The sequence below is a fragment of the Neofelis nebulosa genome, chromosome 4 (assembly GCF_028018385.1).
Source record: "Neofelis nebulosa isolate mNeoNeb1 chromosome 4, mNeoNeb1.pri, whole genome shotgun sequence".
Taxonomy (NCBI): Eukaryota; Metazoa; Chordata; class Mammalia; order Carnivora; family Felidae; genus Neofelis; species Neofelis nebulosa.
The window spans coordinates 20,270,415-20,296,863 of record NC_080785.1 but is presented as its reverse complement, the minus strand read 5'-3'; the positions used below and the strand labels follow the sequence as shown (position 1 = coordinate 20,296,863).

The 26,449-nt window shown below is 40.3% G+C and overlaps 1 protein-coding gene across 4 annotated transcripts in view; it reads left to right on the top strand.

The window, feature by feature from the left end:
- Positions 1–26,449, top strand: part of EXOC4 (exocyst complex component 4) — a 761,449-nt gene that overhangs the window by 203,249 nt on the left and 531,751 nt on the right. For all 4 annotated transcript variants that reach the window (XM_058728677.1, XM_058728676.1, XM_058728678.1 and 1 more), the window contains one exon: positions 1,499–1,587. In XM_058728677.1, coding sequence (XP_058584660.1) covers positions 1,499–1,587 — 89 coding nt within the window. The remainder of the gene's footprint in view (positions 1–1,498; positions 1,588–26,449) is intronic.

The window sequence follows — 26,449 nt, the reverse complement described above, 5'->3', positions numbered from 1 at the left end:
ATAATCTGTGCCTCTCTGTTCTTTGCTCAAGAGTTTATTTTTCTTCCCCCCCCCCCCCCCCCCTCGCCATTTCTGATCAATAGCCGTCAACGCGCTTTTTGGAGGTCGGCGGCTTCTTTCCTGCACTTGACTGGCAGGTGGCACTTGTGAAGTACCACACACTTTGCGTTCCTTCTGGCTGTTAGGGCCCTCTCAGTTCTTGGCAGGGTGCAGAGAGAGGATCAAGAAGGCCAAGTGTTTCCCTCCAACTGACATTCATCTTCCTTGTCAAAGAATGGATAAAGAAGGCATAATTAAGAAAGTGATGGCGTTCCTTTTTTTGTTGCCAGAAACCTATGCCATTATCACTGCTGCTCTTTCGTGATGTTGCTGTTTACCACTTAGAGGCAGTCATTCTTAGAAGGATTTCTCCTGTCAGCCTGCTCCCCTGACTTTGAAAATCTCAGGTTTGAAATGCAATTTCTTAACACGTCAGGGGATTTACTGTTGATTTAATCTTAAATTTACCTGTTTCTTTTTCCCCTTACCTGCAAGTTTCTCTTAAGACTGTGATTTTTTCTTTTGTTTTTTTCATCCTTGAATTATTATTTTAGCCTTTAGAAACCTGTTCTGTGTCCTGTGCCTATCCTCCATGTTTCTGGCCTCTGAAACGAACGATTCCTGGGGTGATGTGAACACACACTTTGTCACCTGATTTTTGTTTTGTTTTGTTTTAATGTTTATTCATTTTTGAGAGACAGAGAGAGACAGAGCATGAGCAGGGAACGGGCAGAGAGCGAGGGAGACACAGAATCCGAAGTAGGCTCCAGGCTCTGAGCTGTCAGCACAAAGCCCAACATGGGCTCGAACTCACAAGCCATGAGATCATGACCTGAGCCGAAGTTGGACGCTTAACCAGTTGAGCCATCCAGGCGCCCTTGATACTTTTGAGAATATTTTTTGTTGTAGATGGCAGATCAGAAACCATTTAGAAACGGTATTGCTTTTGAGGACTTTTAGGGAGAAACCACAGATGCCTTGCTTCCTTGGTGTAGTTATCCAGCGGCATTGCTAGCGTGCCTTCTGTACTCGTTCTCTAACCAGGGGAGTGTAGAAAAGCAAGATACATTTCTGTGGTGGGGGCGGTCACTCACAGGTTTTGAACCACATAGCAGCAAAATGAGAATGACCTTACAGGATACCCTTATTCGTGTGTGTAGGGACCCTGGCAAAGGGTCTGGAGGCAGAAGAAAGTTGCAACAGATGAAGAGTTGTACCCGTTGAAATGAAGAATGAGCGAATGGCCCGACTGCTGTTGTGGAGGGGCGTTGGCCAGGAGTGTTGTTCATGAATCCAGGTCTGTGGCGGCCGGCTTTGGCCCTGTCATGGATTGGCCAGTATGTTTGGGTCAAGGAACGCTAGGGAGTGCCACACAGACTGGAGTAGGACACTTGGGGTACAAAGGTGGCCACCGCTTCTTTGGTTACTGCCTCTCTGTTTACCCTGCGCTTCATTCCAGGTTCGAATCCTCCTCCCATGCCATCAGTATGAGTGCCTATTTGCGAGAGCAGAGACGGGAGCTCTACAGTCGCAGTGGAGAACTTCAAGGTAAGTGATTGAACTGCTCTGGAAAAGTTAGTTTCTGGAGGAAGATCTGAAGTGTGTGGCACATGTGAATTTGCCGTTCGCATTCACCAGTTTCTTTCAAGATAGCAGAGATTTAAAGACTTGATAATCTGTTTCCTCTATCACTTCCCAGCATCTGCTGCCGAGCAGCTAAAACGATTGCTATGGCCACAGGATTTATAGACCTGCTACCATTCAAGTGAGAACTCAAAGCAGAAAGACAGGAGGTCAGTCTCTTTGTGCTTAAACATGGCAGCCATGAGTCCAGTCACAGTCCACGGGAATGCCAGTCTGTGGCCGTCAGTGTTACACTTACTGTTTTCTATACCTTCTGGAATGTGGCAGGAGTGCCTGGGATTTGGAAAAGGGCAGATGCAGCCTCTGCCATTATTTAAAAGGAAGAAAGATGCCTCTAAATAGAATGTTGTAATCAAGCTAGCTCTGATATACAGGATATTTGATATCCATACGTGGTTACTAAAGAGTTGTAATCTGTAGGAGAAAATACTTGAGAAAATAAATCGTAAGTAGATTTAATTAAATCAAAAATCCAATAACGTTTCCTTCTGTGACAAGAAAGATGCTAATCATGGTAAATGGAATCAATCAAGAAAGATTTGTGAAGTCCTGCTAAGTGCAAGCCATCCCAGGCATCAGAGGGGATGGAGGGGGAGGAGACAGAGGTCGAATAGAAGGAAAGAGAAGATAAAGCCTTAAGATCCAGCTATCAGTGTTCATGGACATCACTAACAATATCAGGAAGTCAGTGCTTACAACCAAGTAATGTTATGCATAAAAACTAGTAGAGGAGTTGAGAGGACGGGGTGATTATTTAAAATTATTTTAAAACCGTGGGCTTCCTGCTTGAAGGGTGCGTAAGAACACTTCCACTTTTGGGGAGGCAGTAGAGGCACTTGAAATATTTTGCAGCGAGTAGCCTACACAATTAAATATTTAGTTTTTAAGATTCATCATGGTTCTACATCAAAACATTATAAATTAACCAGCTAGCCTCTCTGGATTTAAGGACCACTGCCTAGTCATTTCTACCTACACCTTCATTATTGATCTAAACACTTGTAAATTTTTCTGAAGATGCGGCTGTGCTCTCCCATAGCTCTGCCACAGTAATAATTCCATAGCTCACGTATATATCAGAACGAAAAGCCTAGAAATAGTTTGAGGATACAAGGAAAAGGAAATTAACTTACCGGCATTTTATTTAATAATAGTGTTGCCATGTGGTGGGGGGGGGGAGAGGGGGGAGGGGAGGGGCGTGGGAAACGTGAAGTGTGCATCTTGGAGTCTTAAGGTACATGGGTACAGAGGGCAGTTATGATTGAAAAAAGTCAAGGAGTGAAGAAATATAATTTTACTTCCTGTCCTTAGCGTAGTGCCTGGTATGGTAAATATTCAATTAATACTCACTGACTCAGCGACAGAACAAATGAGGTCAGTCGATGTCAAACGTAGGAAAGGGAACTTACCATGGAGAGAGAGGAAGGGCCCCCCAAAGGAGGGGAGGCCACTGAGAGCCGGTATCAGCTTCACGGTTCTATTAGTTTTTAAGTTTGAGGAGAAGCAGAGGCTATGTGTAGATCCATTTTTGTTCTCTGCAGTTGTAACTAGCTTCAATAAGAAGTGTGGCCACTGGGCTGTCTGGCCTAGGATGATACTGCCGTATGTGATTGGAAAACGTTTTGAAATCCAAGTGAGTTATGGAGGAAGTTTATTCTGTGAGGGTGGTTAATTGAAGAGTCACTATAATCTCATTAGGAACTTTTCTCATTTTTCAGCAAGTTAATAGAAATACGGAGCTGTATTCTGTAGTCTGTTTTCCTTACCAGGGTTCAGCAAAGTGGGAGGATTTATCTTTGGTTCCAGGGAAGAAAGTAGTTAGCAAACATATCATGCTCATAATAATCATTAAATAATTTCACTGAGCTGACAGATCACTGCCTGGTGAGAGAATAGCTCAGCTGAGGAGTTATTGTGAAAGTTTGATGGTGTTTCATCGAGGAGCAAAAGCATCTCTGATGAATGCTTTTAACATTTCAGCTGGAAAAGGGGAAAATCACACCTATTTTCCATTAGAAAACGACCATCCTTTTTCAGTTACTCTATTAATCTGGCTTGTACGAGGGCCACAGTGAGATCTGCATTTCAGTTTATCCTTGAAAAGGCATAATTGAATAGGTCAGTCAAATCATAAAAGACTGGCAGAAGATTTGTGTCTCTCCTCTTACTACCGCGTAGCTGCAGGCTTCGCTTCCTAGTGCTTTGGTTCACAGGGTCAACCTTTCCTTCTGCGGCAAAGAAAATCCATCAGAAAGACCATCAAAGTAACATTAAAAAGCTCAAATTTTATGAAAGTAAAGTTCCTGCCAACATTTTCAAGTTATCATGCAATTAAAAATGTTACCCACCCTAACGACACACAAGGGGAAAAAAGAATGTAAAAATGAGATTTCTTTGGTATCATCAACCCATCTCAGTTGGCTCTGTTATGGTACAGCTGGTTCATTATATAGTCCACTGTTGGCAATTGGGCCGAGGAGGTGGGGGTGCTGTTTCAAAGTGTGCACAATAACAAGTGGAAATCTAACTTGTGTGTCTCCATCAGTCAGAGACTTCCTGTTGTTTTGAGCCTCTTGACTGCTTCATTTTACCGCTTAGACAACCGTGTCATAGGTTACATGAACGTTTAGGTGAATATAGCTTCTCGGGTTTAATGTGGGATTCTTTGGGTATCAAAGAATCATCAAGGTAACTGATGAATACAGTATCTCATGAGGGTTAAAAGAAAATCAAAATACTGCTGCTCATGATCAAAATAAGCTCTTAGGTTAATCAGCCCCACTGTGCCTCGGTTTTTTCATTTGAAAAATAGAGCTGTTATCAATTCTGACTACTTTAGGAGGACATAGGGACTGTAAAATTAGATATTAAAACTCTGGTAAAATTAGAGGAGCTATAATTGATTTACATTAAAACGGGACTTTAAAATATTAAACATGGTGGAATTGGGAGAGTTGCATCCATTTCTCTATCTCTTGTTTTCTCTGCCTCGCCAGTCTTACTTTTCCCGAGTTGGTTCTTCTCAAGGTCACCGGTGACCTCCATCTTGGCAGATTGAACGTTTGCTGCTCTGTGTTCATCTCACTTGATCTTTCGGCCAGCCACGTTCCTTTTCCCCTCCTTATGTTTGAGCGTCTCAAGGTTTGGTCCTGGGAACCTTTGCTGTGTTCACTCTGTAGACTCCACCCAGGTATCTCAGCCCCAATTGAGTTTTGCTTAGTGCCTTGGTTCGGGTGACTTCCAGATCTAGATCTCCTGCCCAAATCCCGTTATTGTTTCCTGACCTCTTCCAGCATCCTGCCCACTCCCCACCACCATCCTATCATTCTTTATCAGACTTAATTTCTGTGTGTGTGTGTGTGTGTGTGTGTGTGTGTGTGTGTGTGTGTTTCCCGCTTGGTAATTTGCTACCCTTCTCTCTGAATACCCACAGTGCAAGTCTTACTCATTAGTGCGTTCCAGTGCCTGGGACAATGCTTGGCTTGAATTAAGCACTTAAAAAGTATAATGGAGGAGGCCTCTATCCCCAGTATCTCCTTATTTGTAGCTATAGGCCTACTTATTTGAGAAGGCCTAGTGGCAGGTTTAATACAGAGTAAGAGGCCTGTGATTTGTCCTCTTTGCTCGTTTTTCAGATAATAAAATCACGAATGAGTAGAGTACATTAATTGTCATTGATCCAAGTAGAAATGTATACTCAGTTTTGATTACAGTTCTTTCCTGTCTTGGGGCTACTTAGTACTTCTGTTTGTACTCAATAATATTACCTTTAGAGTCCTATTTTTATTTCCATTAGTCTAATGAGTGGCATTTCTATAGCCCTGACATTAAAATATTCTGTAAAGCTCCCACCACTTGAGAATTGACTTCTCTAAGAGGATTTGCTTTACATGGTAAATATGGAAGTACTGGCATCAGGGAAAACTGGGCTCTTAGCCTGACCTGACCTGAATTTTCTTAGTCTCTCCCTCTAATGGGTTGTTGGTATCTGGGGCTGTGAATACTTAATGATATCGTATGTAATTAATCTGTTTGGAGGTACCTTGCCTTAAGGTACAGTGATCTTTGGAATATATTAGGCATGAGTTGAGCATCCTTTTTTACCAAAGGATTTATAATACAAGTCTCTCAGATAGTGAACTGTTCTATAATGGAGCATTTAAAGCAAGATTTCATTTACACACACATTTTCAGGGGCATTTTGGCTGAAGTGAGGTACAGCACCTTTACACTCATACCACACATTTGTTCCGCAGCCTTAAATATAAGAAGCACTTATAAAGCTTTATATCCTGAAATAAGATTGGAAGATTCTTTGTAGTCTTAAATTTTGCGTAATGACTATGTTAATAACTATGTAGCAATGTGGTGGGCACATGAAAAAATACATTTTTCTTCTTAAAATTGCATATAATTATTTCAAAATAACCTTAATCTTTCATAGTTATCTCTTCTGGTTTAGATTCTAAAATAGTGTATAAACATTGATTCCCCTTCCTTTTATATATGTACACTCTTGCTTTTTTAAAAGACTGAACTTACTCATATGTGAGGGTAACCTTATAATGAAATTATAATAGAATTTTCAGAAATGCTAGTTTCTTTATGTGTTCTTAAGAAGTGGTAAGTTATAAGTATATGTTCCTCAGGTCGTGAACAGATAAGAAATAAAAGTATTCTTATGCTGAGATTTGTTACTGAGTGTGTCGCCTCTTAGCCTTAATGTGTGCAACGTAGACATTTATTTAAAAACGTTCTTTGTTTCTGGGTTTCATTTATAATGCGGGTTTGTTTTCCGAAGAATTCTAGTTCCTATAACATCCTTTCTACCCATGGGACAGAGTATTGGTACCTGCACTGTGTGGAGGAGCCTGGTGGTCATGGGACAATGGATCCTGAGAGTTCAGAGCAACTGTCACAAAGCCTTCGTAAAGCCTGTGAACCTCACTCTTGGGAAGTGATCATTGGTCATCATGCAGAACTGGTTGATGACCTGTAACCTTTGTTCTACCCATTTATTCATTCATCCATGCAGATAGGGGAAAAGAGTGAATACTGTTAAGTGACATATGTATTAGAGATTGGAAAGTGATACATATGTATTTCTCTTTATATTATACCTGAGTTAAAAGTGTTTTTTTCCGTCAAAAAACCCATCCAAAATATGAAAAAAGTTAACAAATTTCTAATATGTAACAGAAAAATTTTAAAGTTAGCTTCTGTCGTATTTTTTACCATTTGGTTCACATTAACTTTTCAATGTAAAATAACAGCTTTACTCCTTTTCTTAGAGTTGCGTTAGGGCTGCAAGAAATTATATTTTTTCCAACCTCAGTAGTTTATATGATGCAACTAATTCTGACTTCAGCTGTTTCAGCAAATAGAGAAGACCAGAAACGTTTATGACCCATCATGGGGAAAGTAATTCTTAGACTGGTGAGGGCACCGAAGAACACATGGGTCATTGTCCCAACAAGACATGGTTCCTAACGCCTTTTTACGTTTTCAGAACGAAGGTTGAGTCCTTTCAGGACTACTCATAGAGATGGCCTTACCTGAAGTGAGCTGTTATCAAAATCCAGAAGAAATTGATATGCATATATATGTAATATGACGTCTAGAAAATAAAGCAGTAGATTTTAATGGTAGAAATTGATTTGGAACTCATAATCTGGTTTTCGAACTCATTTTCTTAGTCTTAGAACCTGTTTTCTGTAGGTCTTATTTCAGAGTTGAGTATAGAAAGCAGATGGAAGTGGAGGTGGTTTGACTAAGTGGGGTCCAGGGCTCAGAGCCCTGCCTGCCTAGACCCCCAACATCTGTCCCTTTTCCCTTCCTCTGTACAGCACCCAAGGTACCATTACAAAATTAAAGAATCCCAGAAGCAGAGCGCTATGCAAAGGAAAATTGATAAGGGAGACAGATGCTATTATAGATCTGTAGGGATAGGACAGATGAGTCAATGATGAGTGATCAGACAATTATCCATAAGCAAACAAAACAAAACAAAACAAAAAAGATGTTGAGTTTGAAACTCCTATCATTTAGGAAAATAAATCCTTGGCGCATTGAGAACTGAAAGGCAAAATCTGTTGACACTTGAGTTTATGGTGGCATTGTTTGAATAACAAAACCTGGAAACCATTCAGATACCATAGACAGGAGAATGGATTCATAAATAGTGGCATAGCCACACAGTAGAATACCATGTAGCAATGGAAATGGAAATGAATGAACCGGACTGTATATTAACATGGTTGAATCTCAGAAGCAATCACAAATGTTATGTATAGTCAGATTCCATCTGTATAAAGGTCAAAAGCAGTCAGAACCGAATAATATCTTCAGGTGGATGTCCTTCTGTGGTGAAAATGTGAAGAAGGAAAAGGAGGGAGCATAAACATAAAGCTCAGGGAAGAGATCACCTCTGGAAAGGATAGAGGAAGGAATAATCAGAGAGGAGCACCTAGGACTTCAAGGATAATGGTGCTGGTTCTGTTTCTTCAGCTACGTGATGGAAATGCTGTTTTGTTTTTACAACGGTACTAAATGTCCGATACATTCAGCTATTATACATTTCATAAAAAGTATAAACACAACAATTTTTAAAAGGCCTCTGAAACCTCCAGGGACACAACCATATATGTAGTGTAATGTTCCCATGTAGAAGTCTGCAGGAAATTTGGAGTGTCCTGTGAGAGCTGGATTGGTTCTTTCCACAGAAATGCCAGGTCCGTGCCACCGCTGTGAATTCCTACTGGGCTGGAGCTGTCCCTTGAGTCGTTCACGAGAAGATGACTCAGGAGCAGGAGCGCTCCCTGCTGACCTCCTGCCTCCTCCTCTCCCTCATCCTCATCGGCCAAGTCAGAACCTAGTGTTAAGTGACGTCAGCAGCTATTCTTTCATTTCCTGTGTTTTCTAGGACTTGCTGGTTATTTGTTGAATATGTACAGTTTCATTACATTTATTTGTCCTGGATGCTTCACTAGGCCTTTAGAATACAGTAATGAACAGAACCCAGTTCTGTCTTCGGAGGGCAAAGGAGCAGAAAGGGGCCGTGACTGTGTTCCAGAAACGGGCAGTTGCCCCCCCCCAGCATGTGTTCTCTTTCCACCATTTGAATAGAGCCCCTGGTTTTTAGCCATGCACGTGGCCCCCCAAAATAAAACATTTCTAAGCTTTCCTTGCAGCCAGCCATGAACATGTAATTCAATTCTAACCAGTAGAATGTGCGTGGAAGTGAGATAACTTCAGGCCTTCCATTTAAAGAGAAGGAACAGGCTGCCCCTTTTCTGCCAGCGCGGTGTGTGTGAACGTGTCCTCACACACAGCCCTAATGACACGTGGTGGTGAGCCATGTTAGACTGTGCAGGCAAGGCGCCCCTGTCGGTGGTAGAACAATGAGATCGGAGCAGCTTGAGTTGGCTGCTGGGGTCTCTGTCACACCGCTGATGGCCAGAGCCACTGTAGCCTCCTGGACTTCTCCACGAGAGAGGAACAAACTGTCTTGTTTCAGTCACTGGTATTTTGGTTCTCTGCTACTTGTAGCCCTGCTTATATTCTGTTTAATTCAGCAGTGCAAACAAGTGATCAGAGCACTGTGAAACGCCATTATGATGGAATTGTGTAGATCTCTAACAGATGTGCGTACAGGGCTGGGAAGGCAGGGAGGCTCTTGGGAGCACTGAGGTTTCAAACTTCTTATAGAAGAAGGTGGAAAGAAGCTTTTCAAGTAAAGAAGGTGGGCGTTTCCGGCAGTGGTCATGGCAGGTAGAAACGTCTACAAGTGTGAGAGTAGATAGAGGCTTTCCTTGTTTCATAACGTGAGTTAGATGGATATAACTGTTTCTATTAAGGAAATCAGTTTATGTATACACACCTTTACTGATTATAATTTGTTACTTTCAGGAACCAGAGATAATAGATGGGACACTAAAGCTGTTGTTCATAATAACAATTGGGCCATTGTTCATAGTAACAATTAAGACATTAAGAATCAATAGAACCAATGGTGTACTGGTGATGGTAATGAAACAGAAGTCGTGCTACACTTGAGCAAAAGCCAAGCGTAATCACATACTGGATTTTCTGAAGCGTATTCAAATGGTATAGCTGTGCCCCCTTATTAAACATTTTTGTAGGAAAAATCACGGTGTTGAATGCAACTGTGGTAGTGTATCATATCAGACTGTGCATGGTGGATTTAGCCAGAGATACTGGCAGGGGCTGGATCACGAAGGACCCGCCTACCCTAGTGCCATAGTACCTCGTTCAGCGTGGACTGCAAATGGCAGCAGACGGCAGCGTTCTGTGTGCTCACATCTGATTTCCAGCTTGTAATTGTGTGGGTGAAAATACGCATCAAGTTACTTTTGGCTTCACCACGATTTTAAACTCAAAAAGCCTGTATTACAGTAATATATGATAGTATGTACGAATGCTACATGAATATTGTAACAGTCATAATATAGGATGTTCATTCCTAGAATTGTGATGACATCTACTGAATTGCAGCCAGTTCATTTGCATATTCATGCCCACTTAGCTCAAATAAGTCCCTGTTTGTTTGCACATTAACGTCTGATTTCAGCACCAGTTAACTAATTTACATATCCCTGTTCAGTTGGTTAGTGATGTTCATATGTGGAATATTGGTGCAGCTGTTTGTGCTTTGAGTAGCTTGGGGAGCATGGTGGTTTAATGGAAGGAGTAGCTATTACTCATCTTGCTCTTACTAGGCAAGTCACGTTACCTTTCTGGGCCCTAGATTGCTCATCTGTATAATGAAGTTAGCAGCACTTGCCCTGTCTATTTCTTAGGGTTGTTGTACCAATTGACATAACAAAAGTGACAACATACGGTCAACATTTCTAGGCCACCTGTATTCTAGGCCTGCCCCTGGAACATCTGCGTGTAGGAGAGTTCTAGGTGCCACGGAAGACAAGGCTTGCAAACAGATACAGTTTTAATGAACGTTCTAAGCACTTTCAGGAGCATGGAGGAGGAAACACTGAACATTGCCAAGGGGAGTCGTAATCCAAAAGCGAGACTGTCCAGGGAGGGCACGCACTGCCAGTAGGGAGAAAGACGAAAACAACACCCTGTTGTGTGAGAGCTTCGTGGCGTAGTCGGTATTTTGTTGGGGTTGAAGCAGAGAATGTAGGGAAGATTGGGCTTAGAAAAGGGAGGCCTGGTGGGCAGGTCTCTGGGGACCTGGTGTAACAGCAAGAAGGCACGGTTTGTCCTCTGGGTGATAAGGAGTCCTCCAAGGGTTTAAAGCAGGAGAGTGACATAATCAGAAATGCATTCTAGAGAAGGTATTGTGGGAGCTCTGTGGAGGATGCATTGAGTATAGTGAAGCTGGAGAGGGGGGCGAGTTGTGTTGTTATGTCAGGTGAGAGCTTATAGAAGATCATGGCAGCATTTTAGGAGGCCATAGTGGAGAGGTTGGAGGAGGGGAGTACATCTAAAAGCCAATTCTGAGGTAGAATCAAGTGGACATGATGACTCCTCCTGTGTGGAACTTGAGCAAAGATCAGTGTTTTGGCTGATTCCCGGTTTTCCTCTTTGGCGAGTTGGGTAGATAATGATGTTATTTGTTAAGATAGGCAGTACAAGAAAGGGGTAAGGTTTTTTTTGTTTTGTTTTGTTTTAAGTTTATTTACTTTTGAGAGAGAGAGAGAGAGTAGCAGAGAGAGAGAGAGAGAGAGAGAGAGAGAGAGAGAGAGAGAGAGACAGAATCCCAAGCAGGCTCTCTGCTGTCAGCACAGGGCCTGACATGGGGCTTTGAACTCATGAACTGTGAGATCATGACCTGACCGGAAATCAAGAGTCAGATGGTTGACTGACTGAGCCACCCAGGTGCCCTAAGAAGAAGGTAGTTTTAATGGAGTGTTACATAGGGGTGAAGATAGCTTTTTTTAAACATATATTTTCATGTTTCTCTTTTAATTTTGTGTAGATCTGTCTAATCTAACGACATCTAATCAAGCCTAATCTCTTACCAAGGCATTCGGCAGTGTTTGATTACCTGTCACCATTCCCTTTCTGACATCCAGTGTCGGAGTTCAGGTTTTCTTTTCTTCCTTCCTTTCCTCCTCCTCCTCCTCCTCCTCCTCCTCCTCCTCCTCCTTTTAAGTTGCAAATACCACTTTCTCCTTTTTGGCTTTGTTTGATCTGTTAATTTGAGTGCTCATTTTAAACCATCTGTAGAATACGATTCTTTATTTTTTATTCCAAGAAGGACCTGTATTTGTGTTATTAAAATCTAGCTACCATTCATCTTTCTTAACGGCTTGTTCTGGGGTTTTGTGCAAGTCCCTTAACTGGTTTTCTCTGAGAGAGAGAAGGTACATGATTTCTATGACTTTCCATCAAGTCCAAAACTCTGGGTTCTGGATTCTCAGTATTTGGTCACTATTCCTAAAGATTGGAATCTGAAGACTAGTTGGAGGTTCAGAGTGTGGTCTCTGCAGTCAGGCTTCCTACCTGGGTGACTGAGTAAATTGGCTCTTTTGTGTGTCAGTTTTACTTTCTACAAATTGAATGTAATATACTTAAGTATATAATATACTTAATGTCATAGGACCAGAGTGAAATGTGTGAATACGTATGAAGTGTTGAGAACTGTGCCTGACACGTATGAAGTAATGATGAAGTGTTAACTGTTGTTAATTTATCTGGGGTTCCCCCCCCCCCCCCCACATTCACACATAGGAGACACTTAAATTCACACATAGGAGACCATTACATTTTTAAAAATTAATGAAAATGAGACTCAAGTAAAATAGATTTAAGTGAAATCTTCTAGAATGGCTCTTAGAAACTCTTTTTTTTTTTTTTTTTTTTTTTTTTAAATCCCTGCTTTCTTCTTTGACAAAAGTTCTTTAGGAGTGTTGAAAAAATGTGCTTACATCAGTGGTCATCCCAGTCATGCAGTGTTAAGTGTCATCCACTGCGGTGGCCCCGGGTGGAATTCACATAACGTCTCTAACCAAGAGGGCAGCACTTAGTGACTCCTTAGTGATCTGCTCTTAACCACTTACATCCACCCCAGAGGTAAAATCTCATGGCAATAATCAAAGTGGCCATTCCTCTTCAAAGTCATTTTGATATTCAGTGCCACTAACTCTGAATTGTATTACATAAGTAATTGAGAATGATTAGCATATGGCTAAAAAAGGAGGTTAAAATGGAAAGGTTGTTCCTTCTCTTTATAAATGAACTACCTTACATCTGATCATTTGGCGATGTGTTAGGACACTCTTGTCTTGCCTGCCCCTTGCCTTCATTCTGAGGTCACATCCTGGCTACCCATGGGGGAAATAAAAAACAAAAAAAAAAGGAGTCATAGGCTCACTTGTAATTTGCCAACAATTCTTAAACTAAAAAATCCTAGAACTAGCAGAGATCTCAAATTAGTACCATAAAGGAAATGATCTTTTGAAAACAACATAAGTTCTTGAAAACAATGACAGGTGTATGACTGAAACAAGCAGAAAGAAAGAAATCAAGAAAGAAAGAAAGAAAGAAAGGAAAAAGAAAGAAAGAAAAAGAAAGAAATCAAGAAAGAAAGAAAAAGAAAGAAAGAAAGAAAAAGGTTACAGCTAATCTGAAAGGGAAGTTTTTGACTTGGCTTGGAAGATGAGCAACGAATTGTTTACCTAGTTCGCGACAGCGTGGCTGTAGGAAGCGGCTGGATAAAAGTGAGGTTGTAGATGGGACAGACCACCAGTCATCTATGATTATCCCTTCTTTCTAGATTCTGTGACTCTTATTGGGAATAGGACATTCTAACACCTCTTGAAAACCTTATTGAATCATTTTTAAAAAATTCTCAAGAGAAGATCTTGTGCCACAAGAATTCTTTAGTATCTAGATTGAGTGGTTGTCGCTGATCATTTTTTAAAAATTTTTAATGTTTATTTATTTTTGAGAAAGAGAGAGACAGAATGAGTCGGGGAGGGGCAGAGAGAGAAGGAGACACAGAATCTGAAGCAGGCTTCAAGCTCTGAGCTGTCAGCACAGAGCCTGATGAGGGGCCTGAACTCACGGACTGAGAGATCATGACCTGCACCAAAGTCGACGTCAAAGCGATTGAGCCACCCAGGTGCCTCGTCTCTGATCATTTCTAAACTGTTTACTCTGGTTAACTCAATAGATATAGTTTCCTCAGAACAGATACAGAATTTGGTTTTATTTCCTGAGAAATTGAAATCCTTTGTCACGTAAATGATAGTAGTGTTCCTTTTATACCTTCACTTCTAGGACATTTTTAGGCAAATATAATGCCCAAGGAGAATAATTACTCAGTTTTAGATGACTTTGCTGAGATTTTAGCCATCATTGTTTGTTTACACTTTAAATTTGTAACTGCCTCAGTTACTTTTACAAGTAATAACATATGTTATGTAAACTTTTGAGCTTTAGTTCCTATGAACTGAAATCCTTTCTGTTTCTTCTCCCTTTTTTCTATCTTATTATTTTATTATTTCTCTTTATATTGAAGTGGACTATACCTACAAAAAAGTGTGTAAAGTGCTGTTTACCTTAGATATACAGCTGGGTTTTTGCACACACACACACACACACACACACACACACACACACACTCATACCCGTGTAACCAGCCCCCAGAAGGCTTTCTCATGCCACTTCCTAGTCAGTACCACCCCCTCAAGGTGCCACTCTTCTGATTTATAATGTCACCACTTAGTGTTGCCTGTTCTTTAGACCTATAGAAATAGGGTCATACAGTATCTTGTGTACTAACTTCTTTTGTTCAACATGATGTCCGTGAGATTCACTCATGTTATTGTATGTATCCGTTTGTTGCTCTTGTCGTATATTCCATTGTATGATTGTAGGACAATTTATTCATTCTCCTGTTAGTGGACATTTGTCATTTCTACTTTGGGGCTGTGACAAATCTGCTATAAATAACTTTGTACATAAACACTCATTTCTCTTAGGGATGTGCCTGGGAGTGGAATTGCTGGGTCATGAGACAGCTTTACGTTTAGCTTTAGAAGATACTACCAAGCATTTTAAAATCATGGAAATTAATGAGAAATTGCTTGAGAATTTCAGTTGCTTTCCATTCTCACTAAAATGGGATTTTATCAGCCTCTTAAGTTTGTGTCCTTCTGGTGGATGTGTCTACCTTATTGTTTTCATTTTTAAAAAGAATCTCTAAGCTCTCTCTAAGCTTTCTGTAGGGGAGTAACCTTGTTCTTCCTTGGAAGGCCTGACTGTGTATACATTTTTACCCAGAATTCTTGGGTGACCTTTCTTGCTAGAAATCACTTACTAATTTCTTACAACTTTTGAGGTAGAATATAAAGATATTTTCTCTCTTCCCCTATGCCATTGTTTTGGTCAGTGGCTTTCTACTTTGAATTCTACCTTTATTACACATATCTAATTGATATTCCTGCTGGTGGTAGGCAGAACTCTAAAATGACCCCAATGACCTGCAACCTTTATAATTCCTCCTCTTGTGTGTGGGCTGAATCTGTGAATATAACGGACTATCACTCCCATGATTAGGTTACACTACATGGCAACTGTCATAGGATTTTCCAGATGTGATTAAAGTCCCGGACGATAGTCTTTACAGTATTCAAAAGGGAGGTTGTCCTTGGTGGGCCTGACCTAACCACGTGAGTCCTTAAAAGAGACAAGAAGCAGTAACAGATGCTTGCCTTGAGGAAGTAATTCTTGTGGGAAGAGTGTACTATGTGGCAAGTAGCTGAGGGTGGTTTCTGGGGCCAAGAGGAACCCCCATCCAACAGTCTAGCTGGACAACAAGGGTCTCAGTTCTACAACCACAAGGAACTGAATTCTGCCAACAACCTGAATGAGCTAGGAAGACGACCTTGAGCCTCAGATAAGGTTGCAGTCCTGGTTGATACCTTGATTTTAGATTTTAATGAGGCCCTGAGCACAGGACCCAGCTAACTCATGCCTGGACTTCTGACCCACAGAAATTGCGAGCTATTTGTTACACATCAATAGAAAGCTAATCTAGCACCCCATCTTGATACCCCATGATTTCCCCTTTAAGACTCTCAAATATTTCCTCAGACTCATGGGTAGAAGTTGCTAGAATACTTCTTGCTGTAAGCAAGGAAAAGAACCATATTTATTCTAGTTGTCAGTCTTATTTCCTATGTTTCCAGTTCTCTCTGATTTTAGTTTGGAAGCTGAGAGGGACTTTGAGAAAGTGTGGAGGTCTAGTTGTTTTCCAGTGTTTCTGTAGACTTTACAGTGGGGAGTAACAATTTAAAAATATTGGTAATAATTTGTGCACACAGCAATACAAAACCGTCACTGTCATGATAACCTTCTGAGGCAAAGCAGTATAGACTTTCTGAGCTGGCTGTCTCTTGAGCACCCGATCCTGAACATGGCCAAGTCAGACCCACAATCTCCCCTTCTCCCCACTGCCCCCCAAACCTGCTCTTCTTTCAGTGTATGTACTTGATTTCATTAAATGTGATTGTTGAGTTAGCAGTTGCTAAACCTGGAGGTCACCCTTGTCTTCCACCCGTGCGGCGTGCAGTTAATCTAATACCAGGTCCTACCGATACTGCCCCCTTACCCAGGTTCTGACCGCTCTCCCCTCTTGGTTGGTTCTGCCTTGAATCCTTCCAAACCATTCGTTACACTGGAACCAGAGTAATTTAAAAGTATTTAGTGGTTTTTTAAAAAATATCTCTTAGTACCAAGTACCGTGCCCTTAATATGCCTAATAATGTTCTGCCTGATTTGGGCACCACTTACACCCAGCCTCTTTGTGACCTCTTTTCTTTTCTTTTTTCTTTTCTCCTCCTCCTCCTCCCCTCCTCCCCTCCTCCCCTCCTCCTCCTCCTCCTCCTCCTCCTCCTCCTCCTCCTTCTTCTCCACTGAGATATTTCTTATTTATTTATTTATTACAATATAGATTATTGTCAAATTGGTTTCCATACAACACCCATTGCTCATCCCAACAGGTGCCCTCCTCAATGCCCATCACCCACTTTCCCCTCTCGCCCACCTCCCCCCCCCCCCCCCCATCAACCTTCAGTTTGTTCTCAGTATCTAAGAGTCTCTTACGGTTTGCCTCCCTCCCTCTCTGTAACTTTTTTTTAACCCCCTGCCCCTCCCCCATGGTCTTCTGTTAAGTTTCTCAAGATCCACATAGGAGTGAAAACATACAGTATCTGTCTTTCTCTGCCTGACTTCTTTCACTTAGCATAATACCCTCCAGTTCCATCCACGTTGGTGCAAATGGCCAGATTTCATTCTTTCTTATTGTGTGGCCCCTTTTCTGATCACAGCCATGTTGGGCTTCTGAACATGCCATGTTCATTCAGGCCCCGGGAACACCTCATGTGCCCTTCCCTATTCATAAAACTGACTTGCCCATCTTCTCTTTGTCCTTGATAATTAGTTGTCATCTTTAAGGTAGCTCTCTGCTTTATACGATTTTTAAATAATGCTTATGAAGTACTTACCATGTGTCAGTATTCTAAAAGATTTTACATGGAGTGTCTCTTTTTAATCTGTAAACTGTTATTTCCTTGAGGCGGCTTACCTTGTTTTGTTTTGTTTTTTCAACCACCCCCCTCCCCCCATCCCACCCCCAGAACTAGGTTAGCTTCATACTGTTGTAGCCCATGACATGCCTGTAATGACTCAGTATTTTGTTTTTGTTTGTGTAAAATGTGTAGTCATTATTTATTCTAAGTTCCAAGCGTGCAGGGTCCATGTCAGTTGAGCTTACCTTACATCTCAAGTTCCTCATACAGTGACTGGAATATGCTGCGTACACAATAAATATTCATGCTTTTTACAAATGACAAGAAGTTCAATATTACACATTAACCAAATGGTGAACTAGATAGAAGCTTAGGTGTTTTCTCTTCAAGTTTGGAACTTTTTCCAATATGTTAATGATACTTGAGGAGATACATGAATATATCATAGATTATAATAGGGAGGAAGAGAAGGGAAACTAATATTGCGAGAAGAGGGTGAAGTTACTGAGCTGTCAGTTTTTTTATTTAAAAAAATTTTTTTTTCAACGTTTTTTTATTTATTTTTGGGACAGAGAGAGACAGAGCATGAACGGGGGAGGGGCAGAGAGAGAGAGGGAGACACAGAATCGGAAACAGGCTCCAGGCTCCGAGCCATCAGCCCAGAGCCTGACGCGGGGCTAGAACTCACGGACCGCAAGATCGTGACCTGAGCCGAAGTCGGACGCTTAACCGACTGCGCCACCCAGGCGCCCCATGAGCTGTCAGTTTTTTGAGTACATACATAATTAACACTTGACTCTCATAATCCTTTTGTCTAGTAGGCCTTTATTTTCTAACTTTTTACGTCTAAGAACAGCTTGGTTCGTAGAGGTTAAATAACTTGACCAGTCACACAGAGTTGAACAATTGATATCATAGAGTTCATTATATAGGTTTGCAAAATAACTTGCATTTGAAATAGCAGGTGCTTATTTTTCTTTTATTGAGATAATCTGTATACAGTAAGCCACATTCATTTAGAATGAACAATTTGATGAGTTTTGAGATATGTTCACCTGTCATAATACAGAACATTTTCATCACTCAACAATTTCCTTGTGCCCTTTCATAGACTATTTCTCTCTGTTCCCAGCTCTAGGTAACTAGTGAAATGATTTGTCCCAATAGTTTAGCTTGCAATTTCTAAATTTTATGAAAATCGACTCATATAGTAAACAGTTTTGTGACTGGCTTCTTTCACAACATAATGATTTTGACATACATACATATTACTGCAGATATCAATAGTTTCTTTCTACTGCTGAGTGGTACTCTATTGAATGGATATACCACAGTCGAAATGGATTTACTACTTTGTTTATCCTTCCAGCTGCGGATGTGTGTTTGGATTGTTTCCAGTTTTTGGCCACTGTGATAATGCCGCTCTAAACATTTGTGTACAAATCTTTGTGTGGCACATAAATTTTGAATTCTCTCGGGAATACCTAGGTGTGAGGTTGTGGGTCCTATGGTAGGTGTATATGTCACTTTTTAAGAAACTGCTAGTTTTTTTTAAGTGAGAGTATCATTTTGCATTTCCACCAGCGGTATATGCCACCACTTGGTATTGTCAGTTTTTCTAATTTCAGACATTCTGGGGGGTATACAGTGGTGTCTCATATTGGATTGTGAAGTTTTTAATGTAATCTTATTGACGGTAGAAGGCTATACAACTGTGGGTTTGAGCATTCTGTGTTCAAGTCAGAATCAACCTGAAATCCTTTTTCTCTTGTTGTAGTAATTCATCCAGGCCTGTTATTCCGTCATTTCTTTTAGCATAACTTTTGTTGTATCTGCCTTCATGAAATTTAGGGAACGTAGACATAACTATTTTATAAGTCAACTGGAGAACCACATTTATTTTCATTTATATGTTAAAAATAGTGCTTGTTAAATGTACTCATTGTGCATCTATATTGTTGCAACATCTTCTGAAAGTTTGTATAATATTATTAAACAGCAGTGAGTGAATTCTAAATAATTCCTGCTCTGAAGCTGAAAATTCCCAATTGTTGCCTTATTAGTAATCATAGGATTAATGCAAAGTGCTGCTAATTAAGACTTGCTTTTTTTCTTTGAGTGCCACCATGGCAGCAAATGGTATCTTATACTGACAAGCTGTAAATTAAAATCTGCAGAATGCAAGACCCAGTCTAGGGAAAATGAAGTTATGTATAGGTGACTTGTTCCATTTGAATTAATCAAAGGGCTGCTGGTGTAGACCAGCTGTGTTCTGTGATGACAAAAACGAATCTTGACATTTTGGATAATGAAAATCCAGTTCAGCACCTCTTAGAGATATGTATGATAATATATTGTCAGTCAGAAGCCGAGGGAAGGAGAGAAACAAAAACCCTGTCTTATTAAAATAGACAGTGTGACACGTGGACATTGTTGGATCTCCAGTTTCTAGGGGGAAAAAATGCCAAGGGAAACCTCTTTTAAAAAAATGATAGGAATAGCTGTTTTACGGGAGGAGGGCGAAAAGATTTGACTTTTGATGCATGACCTCTGTGACAGTTGACTTTGTTCATGATGCCTAGTTTCATGGTTTATTTTACTGGGGTGCTGGGTGAGGCATGAAAAGCCCGGGAAGGAGACTCACTTTTTTAGTTTGACAGTATTAATGCAATCATCTAGTTCATACCTTGTAAGCCCACTTATTATTTCTTTCTGCGTGTGTTTTTTCTAGTTTAGCGGATTAGCTGCACTGTCTCTTCAAAGGCTATCCAATCAAGGAGGGGTTATTAAAACCAGGGCGATTTATGACTGAGAATTAATTAGAGAAGCATTTTCATGCAAAACATCCAATTTTTTGATTAGCAATGGAGCAGGGCTGCAATTAACACTCTAGGAAGCTTAAATTTCCAGCTTTTTGATTCTCAGGAAATGAGATTATCAAACTGGGGTCAGACACTTGACAGCAAAGCGGGGGTGGGGGAGTGTGAAATTATATGTTAAAAAAAAAATTGTCTTTTGATTTTAATTCTGAGATTACCATTAAAGCAAAGGAAAATTTGGAGAAGGGAATGAATAAGAAATCAGAAATGGAAGAACCTAAAGTGCCTGATTCTTTAGTGGCCTGTTTGCTATGCAAAATCTCTGTTGTAAATGTTTGCTTGGAATATGTTTTAGAAGCACAGTGGTATTTTTTGTTCCTGCATTATTACTTATTATTCCATTTTCCTCCAATAAATTTCGTTTGCATATTCAGTTGCTGAACAAACACTTAGTGTTTATATGCTTTGGAGAGAAGCCAACATTTCTTTCATTAGGAAAGGAACCTTTTTTTCTAAATGGTGGTTTGTTATTTGGGGAGTCTATTTTATTTACTTATTTATTGGGGGGTGTTTTAAATTATTTTAAATCATTTGAGACATTATTTAGGTGGTGAGTTATCTCAAGACATAGTTTACCACTTAATGATAGGTGATCTTTGTCAAACTTAGGGGCCTGAGATGATAAGTAAGGCACCCCCACGCGTCCTCTAAAACAGCGTATTCTGTCATCAGCATAATTGGTGCTCCCCGTGGAAATTCAACATAATGAAAATTCATTTGTTCTGGAAAATATTTTTCATCCTCTCCTTTCTTAATTTAGACATCTCATTTCGGATTGAGAAATAGAGGAGCAGTGTATCCTTTGTGTTAGCTCACTCTGCCAGGGTGAAGCTCTTCTCTTTGTCTTCTTTACCCCTTAGATTCTAAGGTTTCCAAGTAAAGGGACCTTGTCAGTACTTTCCAATCATCCAGCATTGCCTTCGCTTCTCTGGTATTCTGTTTTGTTGTTGTTGTTGTTGTTTGTTTGTTGTTTGTTTGTTGTTTTTTGTTTCTTGTGCTTTTTTTGCACTCACGATGGTGGTATGCACATCCGAAGCTGTCAATATATACATTTATGGCCCGCCTGCTTATTGACATCCGGGAGATTGTATCCAGAAGATGAGACGCAGGAGACGAACCCTGCCTAGGCCTGAGGTGGTGGTGGGGCCGTGAATGTGGCTTTTCTCATGCTCTCCAGTGTTGATCTTCTCTTTATATAAAGGATAGGCGCTTTGGTTAGAATCTTGGGGGGTATTTTAAAAAACAGATTTATAAGCAATTTTTGGACTGTGCTAACCATGAATGGAAGAGACCATATGGTGACTATATAATTGGTGATTTCTGTCATTGCATTTCTTCCCCCTAAAGCATCTCTGATTTAGGAACAAGATTCGTTGATCTAGTCTATCATTCTTGCAATCCCACAACGGATTCTCAGCTTTGTCAGTCTTGCTTAATTTTCCTTCCTTTGTTGGTGAAGAGTATCTGGCTGGATGAGAATTGGCTGCAGTTTAATCTTGAGGAAAGGAGGAGGAAAAACTGCCAATCAGGGTCTGAAGAGTTGATCCTGTTAGATTTGGAGCCATCAGCCTCGAATGCTGGTCTTCGTGTTTTTGGATGTTAATGGTTATATAGGCTTATTTTGGTATCCAATAAATATTTGCTGAAAGAATTTATAGGGTTATGTTTATGGATGTTTTCTTTGTTGGAAAATGTTCCTACATTTCCGGATCCATAACATGGGGAGCCTAAGCAGATGAATTAGGGATTTTCACTACGTGTGCTTGTTTGGAGGAGGGGGCATGGATGACCTGTGGGGAGCCTGACTTCCATACTGTACGCAGATTTGTGGTAGAAGAGGAAAGAAGGTGCCTCGTGTTCGTTAGATTTGCCAGATTTTGTAACTGCACATAGACACGCACACATTCTCAAGTATGTGTATAAAAACAGTTCCCATCTATGAAAGTAATAGAGGAAAACAATGAAATAACTCCAACAAAAGCGCATGAAATGATATCCTTTTGTAATAAGTGTGGACAGACCTATATTCAAATGTTTACTTCAGCATCAAAGATAGAAATAATGGAATTTATCAAAACCGGAAAAATTGATCAGGAGAGGCACTCTAATTAAAGTGAAGCCATTTTAAGGAAAACAAGGATGATTATTTAGTGGAGTGGAAAAGGAGAGCATATTCTAGGGTTCCCCCCTGCCTCCTGTAATGTTAGGTTTTTAAAAACTATAGTTTGATATAGCTCAATTCATCAAATAATTAAGGAACTTGATTTACTTTAAGAGGCTCCCAGTTATTAATAACCTTATTCCATTCTGAAATTCCCAGTGACAGGGTGAGGATGTCAGCTGGTCTTCTGGCAACATTTCTGCTTTGTTTGGTTTGCTGTGTTCAGTTCGTATCATGGTGGATGATGGACTTGAGTGTAGGCTGTTGAAAAATCTTTGCTGGCAAAGTTTGGAAAAGATAGCTTTTACTTTTACGTTTAACATAGTCTTTAACAGTGGTTGAATCATGTGTGTTTGTATGATTATATCTTTCTGCACAGATACAGATATTAAGTATGCAGGTAAATATTTAATTATTATTGAAATTTCTACTGGGAAAATCACATTGTTATGGAGTGCCTAAAACTCTCTATTCTTTAATACCATTTCTCATTGAAATACTTGATTTGATAAGGATAGCTTATTCTAGCAGAAATAGTGTGGGAACAAAGAAGCCTACTTTTTATCCTGATCAATCTAATGTAAAAAAAAAAAAATCAGATTTTGATGAGTTGATGCTCAGTTAGGCCAGTGAAATGAAAAGCTGAGACCTGGGGGTTCCAAGCAATGAATTGGGAGAGGTTCAGGTCAGGAGTTGAAATAAACGAGGCATTTGTGTGGTAGATAGAAACCTTGGTGTGGCTGAGTTTTTAAAGTCAGGATCAATACAAAGAGAAGCTCAAGGTTAAGCCTTGGTTGACCGCCTCACTCCTCAGGAAACGTGAGGGGGATCTTCAGTAAGTTAGGGGGAGGACAGACAGGTGGACAGTTAAAGTTTATAAGTATAAAAATCTTCCACCATCAGCTTTTTAGAAACCTTAATGATTCCCAGTAACCATAATTAAATGTTTGCTTTTGATAACTATGCCTTTGCAAACCCAACATATCTAAAATACATCTAAAAATATTAAAGCTGTCTTTTCCAAACATTACCAACAAAGATTTTTTAATGGTTTAATAGTCTGCTCTTGACTACAAGTTCCTGAGTTAGAATGGTAGGACTTTTGCAACCATTGTGAGAATAACGGTCAGTGAAAAACAAGGACTAAATAATGGCATCTTGTCTTTAATGGAAATAACTTGTTCTGATGACATGAAATAGATTAGAGCCATGAAAAAAGTTTTAGTAAAAAAATAAGAACTTCTCTCTCGCTCTCGGTTTTTAATGTTTATTTATTTATTTAGTTTTGAGAGAGAGAGAGGGTGAGGGGGCAGAGAGAGAGGAAGAGAGAGAATCCCAAGCAGGCTCCTCGCTGTCAGCACAGAGCCTGACATGGGGCTTGAACCCACGAACCATGAGATCATGACCTGAGCCGAAATCAAGAGTTGGATGCCAAATAGACTGAGCCACCCAGGTGTTCCTCTCTCCATCTCTTATATGAACCTTCTTTGAGGCCCAGGTGATTGCAAGACCTCCCTTCCTGAGAGGACCCCATCCTCTGATTCTTGTAAGCTTGAAGTACTATTGCAAATCACATTAATATTTTCAGATTCTTTTGTTAATTCCTTGATCGTATAAGAACAAAACCTTGATAGTATAAGAACAAAAGCTTGATGTTCTGTAGCTGGTTTCTCTTAAATAATGTAAAAAATGTTATAAATGATTAGTAGCTTGGATGACTTTCCACATTTCTCTTTGGGAGTCTTAAATTGCTATGATTTTGTGGTTGTGTTTAGCTGAATTGCCATTAACCACTACTGAGGGCTCCTGCTTACTCAAGTGCAGCCATTGCCCCTAGGAGGCATTTAATACGGGATGAACGAACAATCCCTTCCTTTGTGTTCAGCGAGGGTACAGATACTTTCAAATGGTCTTCCTCAACTAGAGTTTCTTTAAAATGGGCGACATGCTGAAGACATATTTTCAAAAATACTCTTTTTTTCAATAGCAGGTGGCTTATTTGGTAGTAGTATTATGCTTGGTAGTTGGCTGGCAGGTTGTCTTAGAATATTTAAATGGCTAGGAAGATAGGTTTCTTAATATTGACACCTGACTGATTTCAGATGAAGGTCAAATTCCATGTCGGTGGTCTAAAATCTAAATGTAGTCTCACGTATGTGACTGAAATTTGGACGGACTTCAGTAATACTAAATGCCTCAAAAACATTATATTCTCCTGTGGGACTAGGAATCATGTTCTGAGTTCATATAGTCTAGTGGTTTGAAAACTGAGTTTGTCCTCTGGAACACTTCCAGGCCTGAAAAGGTTCAAGAAATGATTTAGTCAAGATGCCTCGTCCTCCCCTGAAAGCTTCAACCAGGGAGGCTCGAGTTTATTGTTTTGTTTGGTATGTTGAGATTTAGTGTAAGATTTTTTTAAATTGGAGTGGAGTTGACATATGACATTACATTAGTTTCAGGCGTATAGCATAGTGATTGGGCAACTCTATATGTGATGCTATGATCACCTTAAGTATATAGATGTATAAGACTTTCTTTTAAGTGTTCCTCTGTATACTTCTATTTTTTTAAATTTTTTGAATTTTATTATTTTTTTTAATATTTATTTGTGTGAGAGAGAGACAGGGGTGTGAACGGGGGAGGGGCAGAGAGAGAGGGAGACACAGAATCCGAAGCAGGCTCCAGGCTCTGAGCTGTCTGCACAGAGCCCGACATGGGGCTCGAACCTACAAACCGTGAGATCATGACCTGAGCAGAAGTTGGGTGCTTAACCGATTCAGCCACCCAGGGGCCCCTGATTTTTTTTTTTTAAGTTTTATTTTGTTTATTTTGAGAGGGAGAGAAAGCCAACAGGGAAGAGCAAAGAGAGGGAGAGAGAGAATCCCAAGCAGGCTCTGCACTGTTAGCACAGAGCCCAACTTGGGCCTCGAATTCATGGACCGTGAGATGATGACCTGAGCTGAAACCAAGGATCAGATGCATAACTGACTGAGCCACCCAGGCTCCCCTATGTTTTTTTGAATTTTATGTGTAAAACTGTTGTTCATGCCTGATGTGATTTTTTTAAAAAAGTTTAGAATCTTTCATCCTCTCACTCTTTTTGTTCCTCTGCCCAGACGGTCCGTTGTAAGGAATCTACTGTGCATCCTTTTCCAGTTCCTGCTGTACGCACTTCTATACGTATTACATGATTTCACAAACACACGGTTTCCAAATGTTGCTCTTTCAAAAATGTTGCAGTGAGCACTTTCAATGAACATTTGTGAACACTCCCTTAAAATAGGTGTGTAGAGGAGGAATTCTTGTGTAAGAGGACAACCCCGTTCAAAATTGGAATATGAGGTGCGCCTGGGTGGCTCTGTCGGTTAAGGGTCCAACTTTGGCTCAGGTCATGATCTCATGGCTCATGAGTTCGAGCCCTGCATCAGGCTCTGTACTGAAGGCTTGGAGCCTGGGCCTGCTTTGGATTCTGTGTCTCCCTCCCTCTCTGCCCCTTCCCCACTCACATTCTGTTTCTCCTTCTCTCTCTCTCTCTCTCAAAAACAATAAAAAGAAAAGAAACAAAGAACCAACAACAACAAAATTGGAATATGAAAATTAGAATTTGAATAGAGGATCAATTACATTTCAAAAACAGTTTTTGCAATTTTTTTTTTTTTTTAATTTTTTTTTTTAATGTTTTTTATTTATTTTTGGGACAGAGAGAGACAGAGCATGAACGGGCGGGAGAGGGGCAGAGAGAGAGGGAGACACAGAATCGGAAACAGGCTCCAGGCTCCGAGCCATCAGCCCAGAGCCTGACGCGGGGCTCGAACTCACAGACCGCGAGATCGTGACCTGGCTGAAGTCGGACGCTTAACCGACTGCACCACCCAGGCGCCCCAGTTTTTGCAATTTTACATTCTCTCCAAAAGTCTATGAAAGCATCCACTTCTTTATATCCTTGACATCACTGGATATTATCAATTTTTTAAGAACTTTGAGTGCATATACTCAATTTAGCCAGATTTACCACCTTTTCTGCATTTATTTGATTCTTGCCGTTTTTTCATTGAATTAGAGTCTAAAAGTATTGAATCTTTAACCCCTTTGCTACTTTTTATTGAGTTGTCTATTTTTGCTAGTCTTCTTAATGATTTTTAGATATTTTTTATGTGTTCTTGAGGTGAATGTATTATGTTTTTTTTCCCTCCCTAGTCTGACCC